General features: G+C 42.7%; 3 protein-coding genes across 3 annotated transcripts in view; 1 reads left to right on the top strand and 2 right to left on the bottom strand.

Annotated features, from left to right (window-relative positions):
* The first annotated feature begins 5 nt into the window (after window positions 1-5).
* Window positions 6-3,778, top strand: LOC109487329 (serine/threonine-protein phosphatase 6 regulatory ankyrin repeat subunit A-like). The gene is made up of 5 exons (XM_019791312.1): window positions 6-108; window positions 785-964; window positions 1,750-1,930; window positions 3,210-3,341; window positions 3,583-3,778. The coding sequence occupies exons 1-5, from the start codon at window positions 27-29 to the stop codon at window positions 3,761-3,763; spliced, it is 756 nt and encodes a 251-aa protein (XP_019646871.1). The 5' UTR covers window positions 6-26; the 3' UTR covers window positions 3,764-3,778.
* Window positions 3,779-9,944: 6,166 nt separating this feature from the next.
* Window positions 9,945-14,741, bottom strand: LOC109487340 (the record flags this gene model as incomplete). Its single annotated transcript, XM_019791321.1, has 4 exons — window positions 14,412-14,741; window positions 13,791-14,306; window positions 12,149-13,043; window positions 9,945-10,252 (listed from the first exon to the last, which is right to left on the bottom strand). Coding segments are annotated over exons 1-4 (2,049 nt in total), but the record flags the coding sequence as incomplete, so codon positions are not given.
* Window positions 14,742-17,149: 2,408 nt separating this feature from the next.
* Window positions 17,150-19,590, bottom strand: part of LOC109487350 — a 7,386-nt gene continuing 4,945 nt past the window's right edge. The window contains exons 5-9 of the mRNA XM_019791331.1: window positions 19,380-19,587; window positions 18,763-18,906; window positions 18,419-18,423; window positions 17,953-18,070; window positions 17,150-17,383 (exon numbers count right to left, since the gene is read on the bottom strand). Coding sequence (XP_019646890.1) covers window positions 17,150-17,383; window positions 17,953-18,070; window positions 18,419-18,423; window positions 18,763-18,906; window positions 19,380-19,587 — 709 coding nt within the window. The remainder of the gene's footprint in view (window positions 17,384-17,952; window positions 18,071-18,418; window positions 18,424-18,762; window positions 18,907-19,379; window positions 19,588-19,590) is intronic.

Genomic DNA, 19,590 nt, shown 5'->3' on the forward strand with positions numbered 1-19,590 from the left:
TCCACAACAACATCGATCCGGACAAAATGGCGGAAACGGCGAATGAAGCTCTGTTGACTGCTGCTGAGAACGGCTCACTTCGAGGCGTAAAAGCGGCTTTGGAAGCTGGTGAGCGTATATATTTGCTAACCGCTAGTTGTAGGCCCTGTATGTTACATATATATGTATTGTACCCTCTTAATTACGGGCTAAACTTTACTGACGTTCAGAACATATTTTGGTCACTTTCTACTACAGTATTTTTCAAGCAACATGGGGGTGAGTCTAAATACGCACCAGATTTATACAACCAGATGTCGAACAAAGTTGTAGAAATTGGGTTCTAAATTTATAACAATTGTTGTGAAAAAGCTGAATACAACGATAACATGACCAAACAAAATATACATTTACGTTTATTTTGCTTCTGATAGTACCTAGTCACCACCATAGTAATGATTACATGTGCTGTGCAGACAATTTACATATACTGAAAAGGGGTGTCTAGCATGCCTGCTGGGGGTCACTATGTCTTTTGTTCTAGTTAATCTCGCATTACAATAAGCGAACTGTCGACAAAAAAAACTGTCCGAAAACTCAGGATTAGTTATCACAAACGTCACATTGAAAATGCAGAAAAAACACAATCCTTTTGTAGCAACAAATTTGCCGATAACAAGTGGCATTGATTTGTTGGTGGTTTCATATAAAAGAAATAGTCTGAGAAAACATCAATTAGAGAAATAGTCTAAACTTGCATACACGACAAGTTTCCTAGTATTTTTTTTATAATCGCCAAACGCAGGTGCAGACATTGACTACGTCCAGCCAGGCAGCCTTATAGAGGGTAGGAATACGGCACTGCTCATCGCTTCCTTCCTGGGCCATGTAGATGTGGTGAAACTGCTGCTTCGCAAGGGGGCGTCTTTAACAAAGAGAGACGCTGTTGCATCGTCTGCTCCCCTTCATGGAGCAGCGAGAGAAGGTAGGCCTTCGATTTAAAACTTAGGTACAAATGTGCTAAGGGTAGTACATGTACAAGCAAGAAGAAGTCGTAGACAAGTCAAAGTTTATTGCACAACGATTGTCATGGGTACAATGTATAGACATCATCCCTCTACGAAATAGTTTGTTGTTTTGCTATCTTTTGGTGTGTTTTTGTCACTCATGTATATAGGGATATTTTGAGTAAGTTTCTGTCTCCACAATGATAGATGTCTTGAATGATTTTGCTATGGCACTTTTTTGTTGTTTTGACGGAAAAACCGGGTAAGGAAAGTATTGTTTGGGGGTGTCCTGGCAAGACATGCGATCGGACATCGGACCCAATTTCTTGCTAATAACCCAATCAGTGTACTGCGGTCTGGCGTTTCCACGTGATACTATATATACAACACGTTGCTACGTTAAAATATATTACTTGCAGGCTGCACAAATATAAAGTTAACACAACACAGACTCCACCACCTACTAAAATGAACAGTGACTACCCGCGTACCAAAGATAATCGCAGTGCACCCAGCGGTTCTTGAGATTATTACACTGGGAAGAACTAAATTCCTATTCTGTCTGACGGATCATGAGATATACACCAAAACATCATCCAGGCTGAAAACAATACCCACAATTTTCATGGAGGGTAAAAAAAAAGCTAAGAAGTCGTTGGGTTTGGTGAGCACGAAGTAATATGGTAAAGCATACAAAAACTAAATACAGATGTTGGCATTTACTACCAGATTATTTGTGTTTAAATTGCATGATCCAACCCAGGGCATACAGAAGTGGTGGACTTGCTGGTACATCACGGTGCAACATTAGACATACGGGACGGTCACCAGACTACGCCACTCATGGCTGCCTGTATGTACAAACGGGTCGGCACAGTTCGACGACTGATTGATCTCGGAGCAAGGGTTGATTTGACCGACTACCATGGCTTCACTGCAAAGGGGCAAGTGTTAAGAACGTTCATTTCCTTATATATAATCTATTTTCGTTAAGGCGGTTCATCAGTCACTGATAAACAGTTAGTAGAATATTCCTCAATCAGTGACTGTTTTTGACAGATAGAAACCCCCAAATTTTCGATGTCGACTGTACATCTTGATCACGGGGTGACCTAGTCTCGCGAGAACACGAGACTAGTTCGAGACTTCTGCGAATCTTCTAAGGCTCATGGAAAGAGCAGGGAAGCAGTCCACACCCAGTTAGAACATGCCGGGATGAATCGCAATAAAGGTTTGGATCTGCCTGAGTCCTTTTTACCCCTACTCCGCAAGGAGGCAGGGGAGGCCTGAGGATTCCCACACGTCTCGACCTAGTCTCGTGTTCTCGCGAGACTAGGTCAAGCCGTGATCAAGATGTACAGTTGACATCGAAAATTTAGAGGTAGGTGTTTCTACCTTTCACAAACAGTCACTAATTAAGTAATATTGTACTAACTTATTTTCTTTCGTTTTCTTAAGCCAGGGTAGCACACTCAGTGACTAAATAATGCTTTGTAGAGGGTGGGACCCTGGGAATGTTGAACGATTGACTGTATTTAACCACCAGATGCGTAAGTATTGTTTTGGGTAGGTTTGCTGTGGGCTGGTATGTGTGTCTGCTCGTCAGCAGCCAAAATTGACAGAATGACAGGTCAAAAGGCCAGACACATGGAAATTGGTCAACTTTAGAAAAGGCCATACAACTGTAAATGAGGTAAACTTTAGAGAGGTTGATAGCACGTGGATGGGATGAAGTTAGACAGAATGGCATGAGGTCAAAATGCCAGAGACGGGAAATGGGGTGAACTTGAAGGTAACGAAAACCCAAAACTGAGAATCGAACTTCTCGGAAGACTGGAATCTTATTATGTTCAACGAAGGAAAACATATTGTTTTTACTCAGTTTCTTCCTCCTCTTCTGTTTCAAACACTCTTTCGACCTGGCCAATGACATGATTTGTTAAGTCTGTCAAAATGGTGACTGGTGTTGGGTTACATAATGTTGCAATTTCATGGTCTGCCCTACTCCTGTCACCGATTACTCACAGTACATGTATGTGAATGAGTTTGAGTAAAAATGAACAGGGCAGACCATGCCCGAAGGTAGCCTGGGTACCACCCGGATTTTCGCTACCCAACGCTCGAAAAAATTGCGTAGCGAAAATCCGGATGGTACCCAGGCAAGTCCGAAGGTAAACTGAAATATAATATATAGTTCACTAAATGTATCACATATTCCACTAGGTACTGTTTCTTTGGCATAGTGGGAGAAGTCGGAGACCGCGACTGTATGAAAATGCTAAAGTTAATACAGGAGGCAATGGAGACCAGGCTGCTGAGATGCTGTAACCCTATGTGTGGCAAACCAGGCTACAGGTAGGGTTTGCTAATACCGTTTCCATGCACTTCTTATGTGCAAATCATATTTTGTTGAATATGATGTCAGAAATAAGTTGGAAAAACTTGAGCGTGCTTTCAACCATTGCTTGTGTTTAGTGTTTAGTGATCCATTTGAATTTTCGGTCTTTTTAACCAACAAGAGCGGTCGAACAACTTTTCGGGATTTTGCCACCATCCTTAGTACTCACGGCTCGTGTAACTGTTACAATTTTAACAGATCCACCCTGAAGCTGTGTGCCCAGTGTAAGTTGACCCGGTACTGCAGCCGAGACTGTCAGAAACAACACTGGACTGTCGGACATAAGAAGAGCTGCGGGCATGACGCGTACACTGGCGAGACACCAAATCTATTGGATTGCAGGAAGCTGGTCGAGTCAACTGTGGGGTTGCCAAATTAACACTCCGGTGTATCTGGAAACATTTTGGAACATGTATAATTCATGTAACTTTTGATCTAATTTAGAATTTACATCTTTTGCATCTTAAATGTCGAATCATAACGTAGTGAATTAAGTTCACGGCAGTATTGTTTTGAGTGACACAGTCATAGGTTTCTATCTTTCTCTCTCTCTCTTCCCCCCCCCTCTCTCTCTCTCTGTGTCTCTCTCTCTCTCTCTTTATTTACATTTTTCGACACAAGAGAAATATGTATCTGAATATTGCACGCCGTGGTAAACTTTGCAGTTATGAAGACCGTTTTGTCGTTTTGACCTTCTGCGGCATTTTTTACATCTCTTGACTGAAGTTTGGTGATAAGATGTAATTCTTTGATGCCTGGGAACCATCTTTGTTAGTTCACGTCCGCTCCCATAGTCACTTCTATCAGGTGGTTGGTGGTTGCAACTGTGGGAGCGGACGTAAACTAACCAGGATGGTACCGAGGCTAATTCGAGGCTAATTCGTTGAGCTAGTGTATGTAGGCAACGTTCCGGTGTGAATTATACGTATTGTAACAACATAGACTCTAACTAAGTTGTTAATAATGTTTGTAATACTTTAATTAAATAGTTTAACATACATCACAATCTAGTACGCATAGGAAATTCAAACTCTACTACTGCATAAATCACGGAGATATTATCCGGACATCCACCACTCTTCTTCAGCGTCACTAATAAACTAACAGAACTCGATAAAGCATATATGATAGATGAGCAACAGTTACTGGAAAAACCGGTTGAACATGACAAAGGTCCATAAGATCATTGAAATGTAAAATACATAGGGTAGTTCCTATGGTTAATACAACCATAATAGTAAACTGCTACTGTCCTTTTGTGGCAGAGCGGGGTCACAAGTAATCATATGGAACTCTACACACAATCCTCCTTTCCGGTGTAAGGTTGGGCTGTAAATCCGTTCGTAGATGGCCTCCTTGACACCGCGTCCGTACCATCGTGGCTCACGGTCGAGAATGCCTGTTGCCTCCAGTTTGAAACAATGCATGATATTCACCAGACCCGGCAAGTTGTTTTTGGAATGAGCTACGTTAATGGGTTCGGATATGCATGTAGTGCATGCAGTATAGTAGAATTTCACGTTTATAGGTACGATACATTTCACGGGTCCGGGCCGTATAGCCAAGATGCAGGCATTTTTTGTAATGCTGATCTGTATTGTTGCCAGATTTTAATTTTTTTGATTGATTGGTTGATTCTATTAGTTTGCACATTAAACAAAACAGACAGTAATAATACAAAACAAGGACAAAAACATTTGCAGGAGGAGGGGAGAAGCATGGAATGCTCATACAAAGCCCTCTTCCTCTAAACTACAACATTAAATATGTCGATGAAGGTTAGACATCCAGGTAATACGATACGCCAAAAAACAGTTACTCAAGCAACTTTTTTTGAAAACGTCAGACGTTTCAGCTAGTATCCACTAGCTTTCGTCAGTGACTGAGAGACCAGAGGGGAAAGCAGGTTTTAAGCTCCTGTTCTGTATAACAGGAGCTTTCAGACTAATTTGCATCATTTTGTCTTGACTTGTCTGACTTTTGTTCCTTTTTCGACTTCCAAAAAATTTGTCTTCACTTTATTTGCATATCAATCAACAGGTTGTATTTATAAAACTGCTTTCCCCTCTTCAAAATCATATCCAGTTGCTTGAGTAACTGTTTTTTGGCGTACAACATTAGATATAATCAATAAATGGAAATAATAGAATAGAAAATAGAAATAATACAATAAGGATAATTAAATAATATACGGTATAAATTAATGACAATGAAATAAGGTAAATGTAAGTTATGAATACAGTTGCCAAGAAGATGACTTATATTATATTATGACAATTCAATATCAAAATATACATAGCTTTCCCACTGATATTTTTTGTACTGATAGGGATGGTCAAGATGCCACAATCGGAGTCTAAAGACAAGTACATGTGCTGTTGTACAATCTAGTCGCCGGTATGTATATACATGTATGACCTAAAACACATCGCATACTGAATATACATATACCGCACCAGACCAGTTCTATATCTAAAATGAAATGTATAAGCTACATACGTTGCGAGTCAAGTTTGAAGTACATGTCGTACACAAACCATACAATGAAATATGAAAGTACACAGCGTACCCATCGAAGAACTGCTGAAGATTTGTCCAATCGTTGTGAATTCAGAACCAGCAGATGTTTCTTTCGCATCCCAGAAAGTAATGTATATGCCTCATTATATACAATCTTAAGGCTGGTAGGTATCTGTGAACACGTCACTTATAATGCAGTATGGGTATGTAAATAGCGCACAGAACTATTTCTGTATTAAATTGGAATGGAGTAAACGAGCGACGTTATGAGATTGTTACTACATGTACATGTAGTACAGTAGTAGCTTTTCACATTCACATGTACGGTAGATTCCATTTACAAAGTGGCTGGATAGGCAAGGCATAGATGCAGATATTGATGTGTTATTCATGGTGATCTGCATTGTTGTCACATGCTAATTTAAAAACCTGCCCAGCCCTGAAAATGATTCAGGTGTACAAGTCGTACAATGCAATGAAAAAACGTACATAGCGTACCCATTATTGCTATACTCATAGGGAAATAGTAAAGATTCGTTGTGAGTTCAGTACTCACGTCTGGTTATATATATATATAGTGTCACCATCACAGCCTAGAAACTAAATGTATATACATTGAAGTACAATCTAGGTCTCTGGTATGATTATGCCATTGAGAACACGTGCACGTCACGTATTGCATTATGAATATTCATATGACACCGCAGACAAGATATATATTTGGGATGGAGCGTACGTACGAGCTACGTTGTGAGTTTGGGAATTACCTGTCGTACAGTTGTAGGACTTTATATGTACAGGTACGACATATCATACGTACAGCCACGGTCATGTATATATATATATATATAACACCGCAGACAAGATATATATTTGGAATGGAGTGTACGTTGTGAGTTTGGGAATTACCTGTAATAGAGTTGTAGGACTTGTACAAGTACGACATGTCATACGTACGGGCACGGTCAGTGTTTTTCTATTATTTTTTTTGTTGTAACGATGATCTTTATTACGGTCTCAAGCGGAAACTTTGACCATCCTTAAAGATTACTCAATAGCAAAAGTCCTACAATATTAAAATGCACATAGCGTATCCCGTGATATATTTGTACTAGAGATGGTAGAGATACGCTGTGAGTTCAGATCTAGAACTGGTAGATGTCACCATCGGAGTTTAGAGACATGTAGATGTTCTGTTGTACAATCTAGTCGCTGGTTTGTATATATGACACAAAAACATGTCGCAGTATGAATATACATAGATCATATCTGAACAGTCTAGCATTTAACATGAAAAGTATGAGCTGCATGGTGAGTTTGAAACTACATGTAGTTTTCATATTTCATGCCCTACAGTGAAATATAAAAATGTACTCGTTCATTTTTTGTGCTTGGAGAAATGATAAAGATTCACAAGATTGTGACTACAGAACTGGTAGATGTCACTATCACGGCCCAGAAACTAATGTATAGTCCAAGGTGTCGGTTAGCTGAGGAATGAATCCCCTCAAATTTATACATCTAGTTGCCGGTATCTGTGTCTTTGAGAACACGTAACTTACAATTCAGCATGAATTATTTCTTATCAATTATCATTTATTTAATTTCTGTGTGATTTATTTGATGTATGCCTATTTTGGACCTCTTATTCTCCTGTTACTTAAGTTCCTTCAGCGATTACTTTATGTTGTATTGTTATTATTTTATTGTGTTTGAGGATGCGCCCCCCCCCCCCGGGTGCATTGAAAACTGCCCTCCATAGCGACATGTTCTCTGGTTAAATAAACAAATAAAAAAACAATAAACAAATGTTCATACAGCGCATGCACCAGCCCAGTTCTGTAATGGAATGGAATGTACGAGCTACGGTGTAAGTTTAATACTTGTAAAGTAGTAGTGTGGTAGTGCCTTTAAAATTCAATAGCCCTCCAACTTAGCTTCCAGACTTGGGTTCTAGTTCCAGACTGGATCAGTGATCCGGAGACTAGATCACCACACACCGCTTAATTGTAGTTTGATATGTCTGGGATTTGACGGTGGTCAAATTGAGGAGTTGACACATCACTACAAAACATCGCCATTCAAAATTTGCCCCCGCTTGTTTTTTATTTACATTTTACTACAGTATTTGAGGCAGTTACAGCTCATCGGTTACTATACGGTTACAATATTTTAGACTTTGCAGATGATTTGCTAACAATATTCTGTATGGTACATGTATTATTTTAGCTCAACCTCCCATTATTTGACTGGCTGCTATAGGCTCATGACAGCCAGTTTTTTAACATGCGTCTGATATAGCCTTTCTACGCACAATGCTGTACAATTTGCTATATACAGCAAGTATTTTCTACCGGTACCACCAAAGATCGGACACAACGCTAGATAGTATCTTATTCGTTCATTCATATTTTCTTCGCTTTTGAACACTTATGTTTCAGAGTCATGACTTCATATAGAGAAAATCCTAGAAAAAAAAACAACTTTTTTTTCATACTGTTGTCTGTCATATTTTCTATCTCACGCCTAAGGCCTAGCTTGTTTTGAGATAAATTCTAAATCTAGTTTTTTTCGTTGTTATTGTTCTATAATTTTGTGTGAGCGCAGTCTTTATGTTGTTATAAGCAGTTATCAAGAAAATCCCGAAATGTGCACGTTATTTAAAGGACATGCTTGTGCTCCACATCCCACTAATTCATGGTCATGCTAGTAAAGGTTAGACATCCAGGAAATAGGATACGCCAAAACCAGTTACTTAAGCAACTGGATATGATTTTGCATATGACTTCCAAAATCATATTGTGTAACTGTTTTTTGCGCATGATGAGGCTTCATAGCCTGAGTGCCAGCCGTTTAACTTTCCAGTCAAATGGCCGCTAAAAGGCTGGTATCCAGGCTAGCGAATGTAACGACTTATAGCCTGGAGATTGTACAATCATGTACATGTACGTAGACGCGCGCGGGCATGAAACGGTGTTCTCAACCACCCCCCTTGTGATTCTCAAAATAATGAACCAAATAATTCGAATCTAGTCGGCAAAAGACATACATATCATTCGCCGGCTGGTTAAAATTTCTATGCAAAATTAGTCTCCAGAGTTGGCTAATTAACCTGGGACTTTTCATAATTGATAATCAGCGTGCGACAAAAAGAGCGTGTTCCTTTCAGATCAACCTAAATAAACGTTTTGCCTAAGCCTTAGGGACCAATACAACACGCCTCTACCAAATATCTTAGTGCAATATAAGAGCATGTTGCTAGACGGCTGTATATCTGCCTTTAGTGCATGTTTTCAATTCCTGTATAAATTTGAAAACACATTTTTGGCTAGAAAAGGCATCCATATAATGTTTGGGGTAAGAGTTAGATGTCCTTGCTCGCGGAGAAAGATTAGCTCAAGAAAATGAAAGGAAACTAAGTAAGTTTGTGCAACTTATCTGTTTCCTTGATTGATTGATTGATTGACTTATCTGTTTCCTTGATTGATTGATTGATTGACTTATCTGTTTCCTTGATTGATTGATTGATTGATTGCCTTATCAATTTCCTTGATTGATTGATTAATCGATCGATTGATCGATCGAGTGATATCTCCACTGTGACAATTCCCACTCAATACTTATTGACAATTTCTATCTGTTTTATCTATTTGAATCTTTCAACCTAATTTTATGATGAATCTTCGTAGGTCATGAAACAATCGTCCCGAACAAGGACTAGGTAAAATATTCCAGTCATTGATTAATTTGTGTGTAATTGAAAGGTAGAATGTATCCATTTTTCTTTGCAGTACAATTGTCCATTTTGAGATCTTGAAAAACCTACCCACAAACAAATTTCAAGTAATTGAGTTCACAGGCACAGAGACACACAAACAGATATAACATTCTGGGCGAAGGTAAAACTATTTTCGCAGGCTGTGCTATGTTACGGGTTCCCTCCCCTGGGACCTCCCATGGCCAGGTGTTAGTGTGGCGGTGGGGAGGGACGCAGGCTGTGCTATGTTACGGGTTCCCTCCCCTGGGATCTCCCATGGTGTGTTACGGGTTCCCTCCCGTGGGATCTCCCATGGCCAGTAGGTGTTAGGTAGTGTGACGGTGGGGAGGGACGCACGCCGTGCTGTGTTACGGGTTCCCTCCCCTGGGATCTCCCATGGCCAGTAGGTGTTAGGTAGTGTGACGGTGGGGAGGGACGCACGCCGTGGTGTGTTACGGATTCCCTCCCCTGGAATCTCCCATGGCCAGTAGGTGTTAGGTGGTGTGACGGTGGGGAGGGACGCATGCCGTGCTATGTTACGGGTTTTCTCCCCTGGGATCTCCCATTGCCAGTAGGTGTTAGGTAGTGTAAGAGGGAGGGGCCCACGCCGTCGTGTGTTACGTATTCCCTCCCCTAGGATCGACGTTGATGTACGTCTTTGTGTACTTTAGAATGCAATGGAATGGGTCCGCTATGCTCATTATCTGGGATCTCACCGTACATGTGTGTTGGGACAGGCACGTGTGGGACGCCGGGCAGAGACCTCTGATATGATGAGCACGGGCTTCTTTATCTGGGATCTCGCCGTAAGTATGTTCCATGGAATACAGGACGGTGGGCAATGATCTACAGGAGACTGCCTCAACCACCGACGCCATCTTGCCTAAACGTGCAGGGATAGAAGTAGACCTCAGCAAGCCGGAAGAGGTAACCCCAGTCGGGATTGTCCCAATGTGTGCATTGTCACTGGTCCTATCATCAGCGTTTACCCCTTGGCCTCAAACACTTTCCTCATTAACCCTGAAAGGATCGAAATCACCAGACCAACCACTGCCGAGACAACTGGGATGAGAACATGGTCTGGTGTCTGAACCATCTCTAGATCTGGCACGGGTGTGGTCCCCATCTGAAATGTGGACTGGTTAACCGGTTTTGAACATGTGCCATCCTTCTCCGTAGCATAAGGGTAGTGTGTCGGGCTTTCGGATTCCTTGGTGCCAGGTGTGTAAGAGGTTTCTGTTGTTTCAGTCTGACTTTTTAGGAAGGGGATGGTCAAGAACAGCTTCTTGTGTTCACCTCCGGTGAGAAGAATACAGGTGATGTTCTTCACCTCAACGATCTATGCATCTATCAAAGCTAAAATGTGGACCTGTGGGGTCGTGTGGCGCAGCGGCAGCGTTGTCGACTCGGAACCAGAGGCCCCGGGTTCGAGTCCTGACATGCCACCGATCTTGTGCCCTTGGGAAAGGCACTTTACACGACTTTCCTCACTTCGCTCAGGTGTAAATGATTATTGTACTGTTCCTGTGTTGGTGTCGGCATTAATATAAGTTGAAAAAACTTGAGTGTGTCGTCACCACGTCTTGTGATTACATGTTTCGGAATTGAAAAAAAATGTGTGGACCTCCGAACGCTCAAGCTTTGCCAGTTTCTCGGCCGAAAGTTCATGGAATGTGTATCTTCTTATTGCTACACCAATTACGCTACCAAGAAAAGGGAAAGGACTCCTAGAGGCATCATAAACATTCAGGACATCACACATAACACATAAACCTATATACCAGGGAGAAGTGACGGCTTGCCTGTGAAAGACACACTCTAGCCATCCAGCTCTCTTACACGGAGGCAAACATGGGCCCGCTGAGGCTGCACAGTACAGGCAGCTGTCAAGAGAAGTACAAACAACATGGCTGCCTTTTTCTTTCCACCTGTACATGCATACTGCCCACACCTTTCATCCAAAACCTTTGTCACATACGTTGGTGCCCTTGACACGCTGATCTGGAAGTAATATCAAAGTTAAGCTTTCGGTCACCTGAGAACTTTTTTCTTCAGTGTGATAAAGATAATTTTTGGCATCATAAAACACTTTTTACAAGCAGTGCAACAGGCTCTGCAAGTACGGACACTATTTATTTACCAGACGAATGACTTGACAAGTGTATGCAATAGGTAATTGACACAATAACGATTGTTAATGTACGAGAGGCAAAGAGGAACATGCTTCCTGACACGCAGACCAATCATACGGAAATAGTTTTTTTTTCATTTGACATATCAGTTACGTGGTTCACCTAACAGTAAAATGATGGTAAACAACATCTTCATCAATGTTGCGTTACGGGTATCCTCCCCTGGGATATCCCTTAGCCATTTGGGTGTTTAGTATTTTATATATAGGGGAAGGGATGCACGTCGTGCTATGTTACAGGTTCCCTCCCCTGGAAAATTCTAACTCCCCTGGATTTTAGGTGTCAAATAGTGTGACGGTGGGGAGGGACGCACGCCGTGGTGTGTTACGGGTTCCCTCCCCTGGGATCTCCCATGGCCTGTAGGTGTTAGGTAGTGTGACGGTGGGGAGGGACGCACGCCGTGCTGTGTTACGGGTTCCCTCCCCTGGGATCTCCCATGGCCAGTAAATGTTAGGCAGTGAGAAATAGGTTATATGAGCTCTCTTGTCGTCTTGACCTCTTGACAGCCTTGCATCTGTGACGTTGACGTACGTCATTGCAACTTGATCAGTAGGCTGAGATACCAAAGACCTCAGCTGCCTACGACGGCTCATGATACTTTTTACCTGGGAAGCGTTTCTGTAAAAAATATTTTGCTGGGCGTTGGTGTGTCCAATCGATCCATATGTAACAATTGATCTTCCAGACCGTCGGTTCTGTTGACTGCTTGGGACAGCATGCAGCGAAAACTCTGCAACATCTAGGTACAAAGGCATGGGGCCACTATCCTTATCATCTGGGATCTCACTGTAGTTGTGTGTTAGGACATGTAAAGGGCGCTGTGCAGAAGCTTGAAGTTCGTGATTTTGGATCTCCCAGAATGTACGTGGGAGGGCCGGCAGCGGGCGCTGCGCAGCGGCTATGTGATCTGGGATCTGACTGTAGTGGTGTGTAAGGACATGTAAAGGGCGCTGTGCAGAAGCTTGAAGTTCGTGATTTTGGATCTCCCAGGATGTACGTGGGAGGGCCGGCAGGGGGCGCTGCGCAGCGGCTATGTGATCTGGGATCTGACTGTAGGTGTGTTTGATGGACTCTAGGACAGCCGGCAATGACCTACAGGATACCGCATCGTCTGGGGTGAACCTAAGAGTGCAAGCCGGGAGAGAAGCTGACCTTACAATGCCGGAAATGACGTCGTCTTGGATTTTCCGGTATACGTCTGGTAGAGCAGACAGCGGCCTCTGAGCACGAGATACGTCATCTGGAATCTCGCTATAAGTAGGCGTGCTGGAATGCAGGACAGCGGGCCATGACCTACAGGACACGACGACAGCCGACGGCACCTTTCCTGAACGTTCAGGGCGAGAGGCAGACCTCAGCAAGCCAGGTATATTCCAAACGTGTGCCCTGTCATCATCAGTGTTAAACTTTACTCTCGCTGCACACACTTTCCACATCAGCACTGCAAGGAATGACAAGACCAAAACAACCACTACCGAGACAACAACTGGGATGAGAACATAACCTGGTGTCCCACCCACCTCTGGATCCGGTCCAGGTGAGGTACTCACCTCAGGTGTAGACTGGTCCATCGGTTTTGACGGTGTCGTCACATCATTTTCGTCTCTCTCTGTAGTTACAGAGTAGTGTGTCAGGCTACTTGATAGCTTAGTGCCTATTCTGGAAGAGCTTTCTGTTGTGTGGGTCTGACTTTGGACCGAGGTGAAGAAAAACTTCGCGTATTCCCCTTTGGTGAGAAGAATGCAGGTGATGTTCTTTGTGTTATAATGAGTGATATTTGTGTTTGTCGTGTGCTTCTGGCTGCTGCCAGGCTCTTGGTTGGTGGATGTGCTTGCGTCTGGTGTCTGAGCAAACGTCATGGCAACACCTCCGGTGTTCTCAACAGTAGCCATAGAAATCAGACGGAAGATTGAGTTTTCCAACAGGGTCACTGAAATGCCACCTTCGCTTTCCCAAACCTGCCTGCACTGCTCAGGGGCGTTGGTGTCCAGTTGGTCTGTCAGAGATCGAGAGCCATCCGAAGCCAAGACAACAGAAGGGGACTGGATGGAGATCGTGCTCAGTGAACTATCCAGATCACCACATGATATGCCAGGTTTGATATTTCTCGCACTCATATCGTTGTTTCCCACCTCAATGCGTGATGGATCAAACATCCACCCAAATGATAGCTCATGAGAATAAGCTTTGTCCCTGGCGCAGAAGTGGAATTTGGGCACCTCAACGACCACTGTTGCTGCCGCTTCAACCTCACTGGTAAACCATAGTAGTCCTGATGAGGAACGTTCTTGGACTCTTCGATCTAACCTCCACACTATTTGATGCGGCATTGCACCATGAACAGAAGACAATCTACTACTGCTAACATGTAGCTGTGACAGCGAAGACTGTCCCCACAAGACCTCTTTGTCCAAAGAAGACAGATCATTATCCCTCAAGTCTAACGTCGTCAGCTGAAGGTGTTGGAATGCCCCTGGCGAAATGCTATTGATAGGATTTGACCTCAGAATCAGACAGATCTTTGTACCTTCCAATCCAAAGAGCCAGGCAGGGTCTACAACCTGCAACATGTTGTTATCTAGATCCAACAGACTAAGGTTAGTTAGGTCCATGAAGGTACCCGGCTCTATCTGCTTGATGCTGTTGTTGGCCAAAATCAGCACCAAGAGGGGCTCTAAACCCGTGAACCAGGCCCGCTTGACATTTGTCAGCCTGTTAGAATCTAGACTCAAACGTCTAAGCCTGGGAAAATCAGAGAAAGTGTTGTTCTTCACATCAACGATCTGTGCGTCTATCAAAGCTAAGGTGTCGACCTCCGATCGCTCAAGCTTTGCCAGTTTCTCGGCCGAAAGTTCGTGGAATGGGTATCCTCTTATTGCCACAGCCATTTTTCCAGCAAGAAAAGGGAAAGGACTTGTAGAAGCACCATCCCGATTCTGGACCTTACACACGACACATAAACCTGTAGGATGGTAAAAGTTTAAAACCGGCTTGCCTGTGAAAGGCACACACTCCCGCCCGTTATCAGTTCTGTAACACTGAGAAGAACGCTGACCCCTTGAATCTGCACAGACAGCTGTCAAGAGGAGCAAAAACAACATGGCTGCGCTTTCCTTCCCACCTCCTACATACCGCCCACTCGTATGTCAACCATTCATCCAAAACGCGAATGGAAGCTCCTTGAAACACTACATGTCACATACCTTTTGTTGGTACCCTTGAAACGCAGATCTGTAAGCAAACTGGATAAGATCTCGGTCAGCTAAGGAAAATGTTTTCGTCGTTTTAAAGATAATTTTCGGTATATACGTAAAAGTACCACTGTCTGCAAGCAGTGCAACAGGTTCTGTGCACTATACGTTATGAATTTCCCAGACGAATAACTTCAAGTGACATGTTCATGCATTAAGCAATTACTACACAATAAGGGTTGGTAATGAACAAGAGGTACGAGAAAATTGCCTCCTGACACGCAGACTAACTAATTAGTTTTATAAATCAGTTGCGTGGTAATAACAGTAACACCTAACAGTGTACCCCCCCCCCATGGTATTGTAGAAGATAAAGAATCTATTAACCAATTTTAATATCCTTATTGATGGAGAACCTATTACTACTGGCACTTTCATCAATGAGGTTATAGCATCCTTGCTTTCATCTGCAGAAGATTGTTGGTTTCTTAAATTTTGCTATTTTGAATAATATGAGTGCAGGCAAAATAATAAAGGCACGTCTACAGCTTTTTTGAATTTAAAATTTTTTTTTATTGTCCAAATATGGACAGTAACCGTGCAGTCGCAGCCTTTAACGGCTGAATGTATGCAGGGTATCACATAATTAAGGGTTAATGTCCCGCCCTAAGGTGAATATGGTGTGATAAAGCCTTGTCAGTTGCTATAACCACAGAATAAAGCCACCAAGTGAGCGCAGCTTACACGATAGTCTATCCAAACTGATGCAGTACGTGATACAATGCACATGCTGAATAGAACATAGAACGTAGTTCCCTCTGGAGTCACCTGAGGTCACTGGGTAGAGTTCACGTTCTATGTCTTCTATCTGGGTCACAGGCAGGGAACAGGTGTTCTTATGGGAGTCAGCCGAGGTCATTGGAACACAAGTTATTTTTGGATTTTTTAGAACTAGAGCCCTGTTCTGCGGGTGATTATTTGGGTTGTTTAATGTATGGATTGGGATGAATAAATACCCGATTTTGACTCTATTTGTGACATTACGGCGTCATAAGGAATGTGGAATGGAGCCTTCTTATTGGTCGACGCTTTCTGGCTATATGATAATAATCAATACAAATCACAACAAACAAGTAATACACATGATAACACAAATATTTTCTCCACAATTTTTGTGGAACTGTCGCAAGGTGCGGCTGCCATTCGGCGCCACAAGGTGACCTCAATACGACTTTCCCCAACCGAAGTTAGGTACCAATTCACACCTGGGTGGAGTGAGGGAAGTCGTGTAAAGTGCCTTTCCCAATGGCACAACGTCAGGCGCATGTCCAGACATGTCCCGGGTACGACTCGGGTTCGAACCCAGGTCTCCCGGTTCACAGTCGAATGGTCTACCACTACACCACCCGACGCAAACTGTTAACAACGCCACGAATCACGCCATCATTCTAGACTTTCTGAAATTCTGTTACTATTGTTGATCTATTATGATCACATTATCTCTATATTCTGTCGTTTTTTTAATGAAAAGACCCTCGTTGTTTCTGTCCTTTTCTACAGAAAAATCAATGCGAATTGTTTAAAAAGGATAACCGTACAGAATCTGCGTCATGAACTTGAGCCTGAGGTTTCCCTCTATCCTGTATACTTGACCTCAGTCAACCAGGCATCCTCCACGTGTTTCCGATCGGCCGATAACTTGATACTTACTTAAACACAGTCTTTATTTCATTTTTTTTTTAGTTTATGAAGATTTACCACATTTGTGGAAGGATTACATAACAGGTGACTATCCCCTCTTCAAGATGTCAAACCTGAGACCACTCACACCGGGAAGGTCCTCTAATCTTTTCAATAAATGCGGTGGGCGTGCGTGGGGTGTGGCTCTCACCAAACACGGGACCTCCATTTAACGTCCTATATATATATATATATATCCGAGGGACGTCCCTAACCAAAGCTAGGTACTCATTTACACCTGAGTGAAGTGAGGAGAGTCGTGTTAAGTGCACAAAGGCAGGATTTGAACCCGGGACCTCTAGGGCCTGGGCCGAACACGCTACCGCTGCGCCACCGGACCCCAGCTAGTTATTACCCCAGTCTATCTATTTGGTAGCCGTGCCGTACAGAATCTGAGTCATGAACTTGGGCCTGAGGTTCCCCTCTATCCTGTACTTGACCTCTGTGAACCCGGCACCGTCCAGGTGTTTCCAGGTCTCCCTGTTGACGTGGCAGCCGTCGGACAGAACCCGGAACACGGGCGTGAGGAGGTCCTGTACAAACTGTGCCCGCGACTCGCTCGGGTGCCGGACGTGCTCCAGGTAGTAGAACTTTCCACCCTGAGTGAGGGGATGAACACAGTAAAATTGATATGCTGTTAACTTTGTATGTCTTTATACGTTTCCCTTCAGTTGTAATATGAATGGCTAATTGTGGATCTGGATAAAACCCAAACTCAAACACTAATTTGGCTCGTTCACTGCTTCTTGAGTTTACCGTCAGCTACTCATCTTCATCACACCATCACACACGTGCTCGAAAAAACCAGGGCGAATACAATGGTGTTTATTTTGACGCTTTAAACTTCCCGCTCTCCCGTGATGCAACACAACTAATTACCTATGTATACTGATAATTTAGAATATTATTGTTCAATAACTGCAAAGGTTGAAGAAATAAAGTAAAGCACTTTTCATGAGAAATTGATTTCAATGTTTTTATTTACTGTGATCATAAGTTTGTCCCCTTTTCCACTTTTATGCACGAATATAAACTCAAATGTTTGGGTACAATTTAACCGTTTACAATGCGTTGAAGCGTTTGATACCTATTTACGCACGAAACAGCAACACTCCAAGACCATACTTTTAGAGATCATTTCTATAGTGTGTATCCCATGCATTCTCACGGAAACGTGAACGCACGCAGAAGCCACGATGACGAGCGGTAGCGTTCCCTTCTGAGCGCGAAGTTGGCCGGGAGTGGAGCCCCTGGGGCTCCGGGCTCCCGGCCATTGATGACCGTTCCTCAAGGAACCGGAGGAAGGGAACGCATTCCGTGTGGTTTCTCCCACTTTTTTTCATAATTAAAAAAGAACACAACAATCCTGCCTCTCCCTGTGAAACACTCATGGAATAAACCATTTAGCTTTTACAGATAATGACGTCACAGTGTCATCCTTTTTAAGTGGAAGTCATTTTTTCGTCATGGCTGGTAGAGAATACACCAACTTGACCAAGCATAACTGTCCAAGCATGTCCGTTGTCGTTGTCTAGAAGTTAAAGCTTTGGTTAGGATGGAGGTTATATTTGTATAATTTACATTCGTGTACATGTCGACAGTAGCTATTCTTCCTGAGTCACAACACGACACACAGGCACTAGGAAAATATGTACAAAACACTAGTAAGGTAACATTCGCAAAGCAAATGCATAATGTTTACATTCGCAGATGGTCTGCTCTGTTAATTCTTACTCAAACACATTCATATATATGATGACATATATATGATGTAAAATTGTAACATGATGTTACTCAACACTGCTAGTTTCCCTGGTGACAGATGTCTGGTTCAGGTCATTGACCTTATTTGTTTGCAGAAGAAGAGGAATAAATGCATTGACAACAATAGGGAAACAATATAACACACAACTTATCTTACCTAATTTTTATTTTATTACACATCGGAAATAGAACATTTATTTAAGCAAAAGTTTACCGGTTTGAGAACTCTGTTGACCTCTCGGATTGAGGCGTCCATGTCTTGGACGGAGCACAGGACCAAAGTACACACCACAGCGTCCACAGATCCCTCCGCCACCGCAGACATGTCTTCTGCCCCCGCGACTATGAACTTCGTCACCTGGTGACGATAAAAATCAACGCGTTTTTAATTTACTGCAGACGTGAACGTTTAGGATATCTTATGAAACCATAACAGTAAGCTATGAATTTTGTATTTTCTATTTATTGATGTTTTCATGTATGATGCGGGGTCCCACTCTAAAGCAATGTTAGCCACTGAGCTGGGAACCCTGAATAAAAATCGGACGGAAAATATAACAAAAAATGACTGAATTTTTTATCTGTGAAACTGTCATTCGCGCGAAAAGTAAACATAAAAAAACTAGAAAGGTAACATTTGCCAAGCGAATGCATAATGTGCAAAATCCCTTCTGTTATAAAATTGCAACATTATGTAACCCAACACTAGTGACCATAGTGACAGGCGTCTGGCTCAGGTCATTGACCTTATTTGCATGGAGAAGCAGAAGAAACAGAGCAAAAACAATATGTTTTCCTTCGGTTAACATCATAAATTTGAAAGCCTCTGACCTTGACATCCGGGTACTTGTCCGAGTTTTCTTTAAGATACTGGTCAAAGTGAGGGTTTGGGTCCACGGCGATGACGGAGGTTCCAGGAGGGTAGTATCTAAAGTTGCTTCCACCTCCAACCCCGATCTCCAAAACTTGTAAAGCACCCGTGTCCTGTTCCCTAAGACCGACAAAGACCTCCTGCTTGAGTTCTGTTAGCTTCTTCTCGCTG

This window comes from Branchiostoma belcheri, unplaced genomic scaffold (assembly GCF_001625305.1).
Source record: "Branchiostoma belcheri isolate BF01 breed outbred unplaced genomic scaffold, Haploidv18h27 scaffold111, whole genome shotgun sequence".
NCBI lineage: Eukaryota > Metazoa > Chordata > Leptocardii > Amphioxiformes > Branchiostomatidae > Branchiostoma > Branchiostoma belcheri.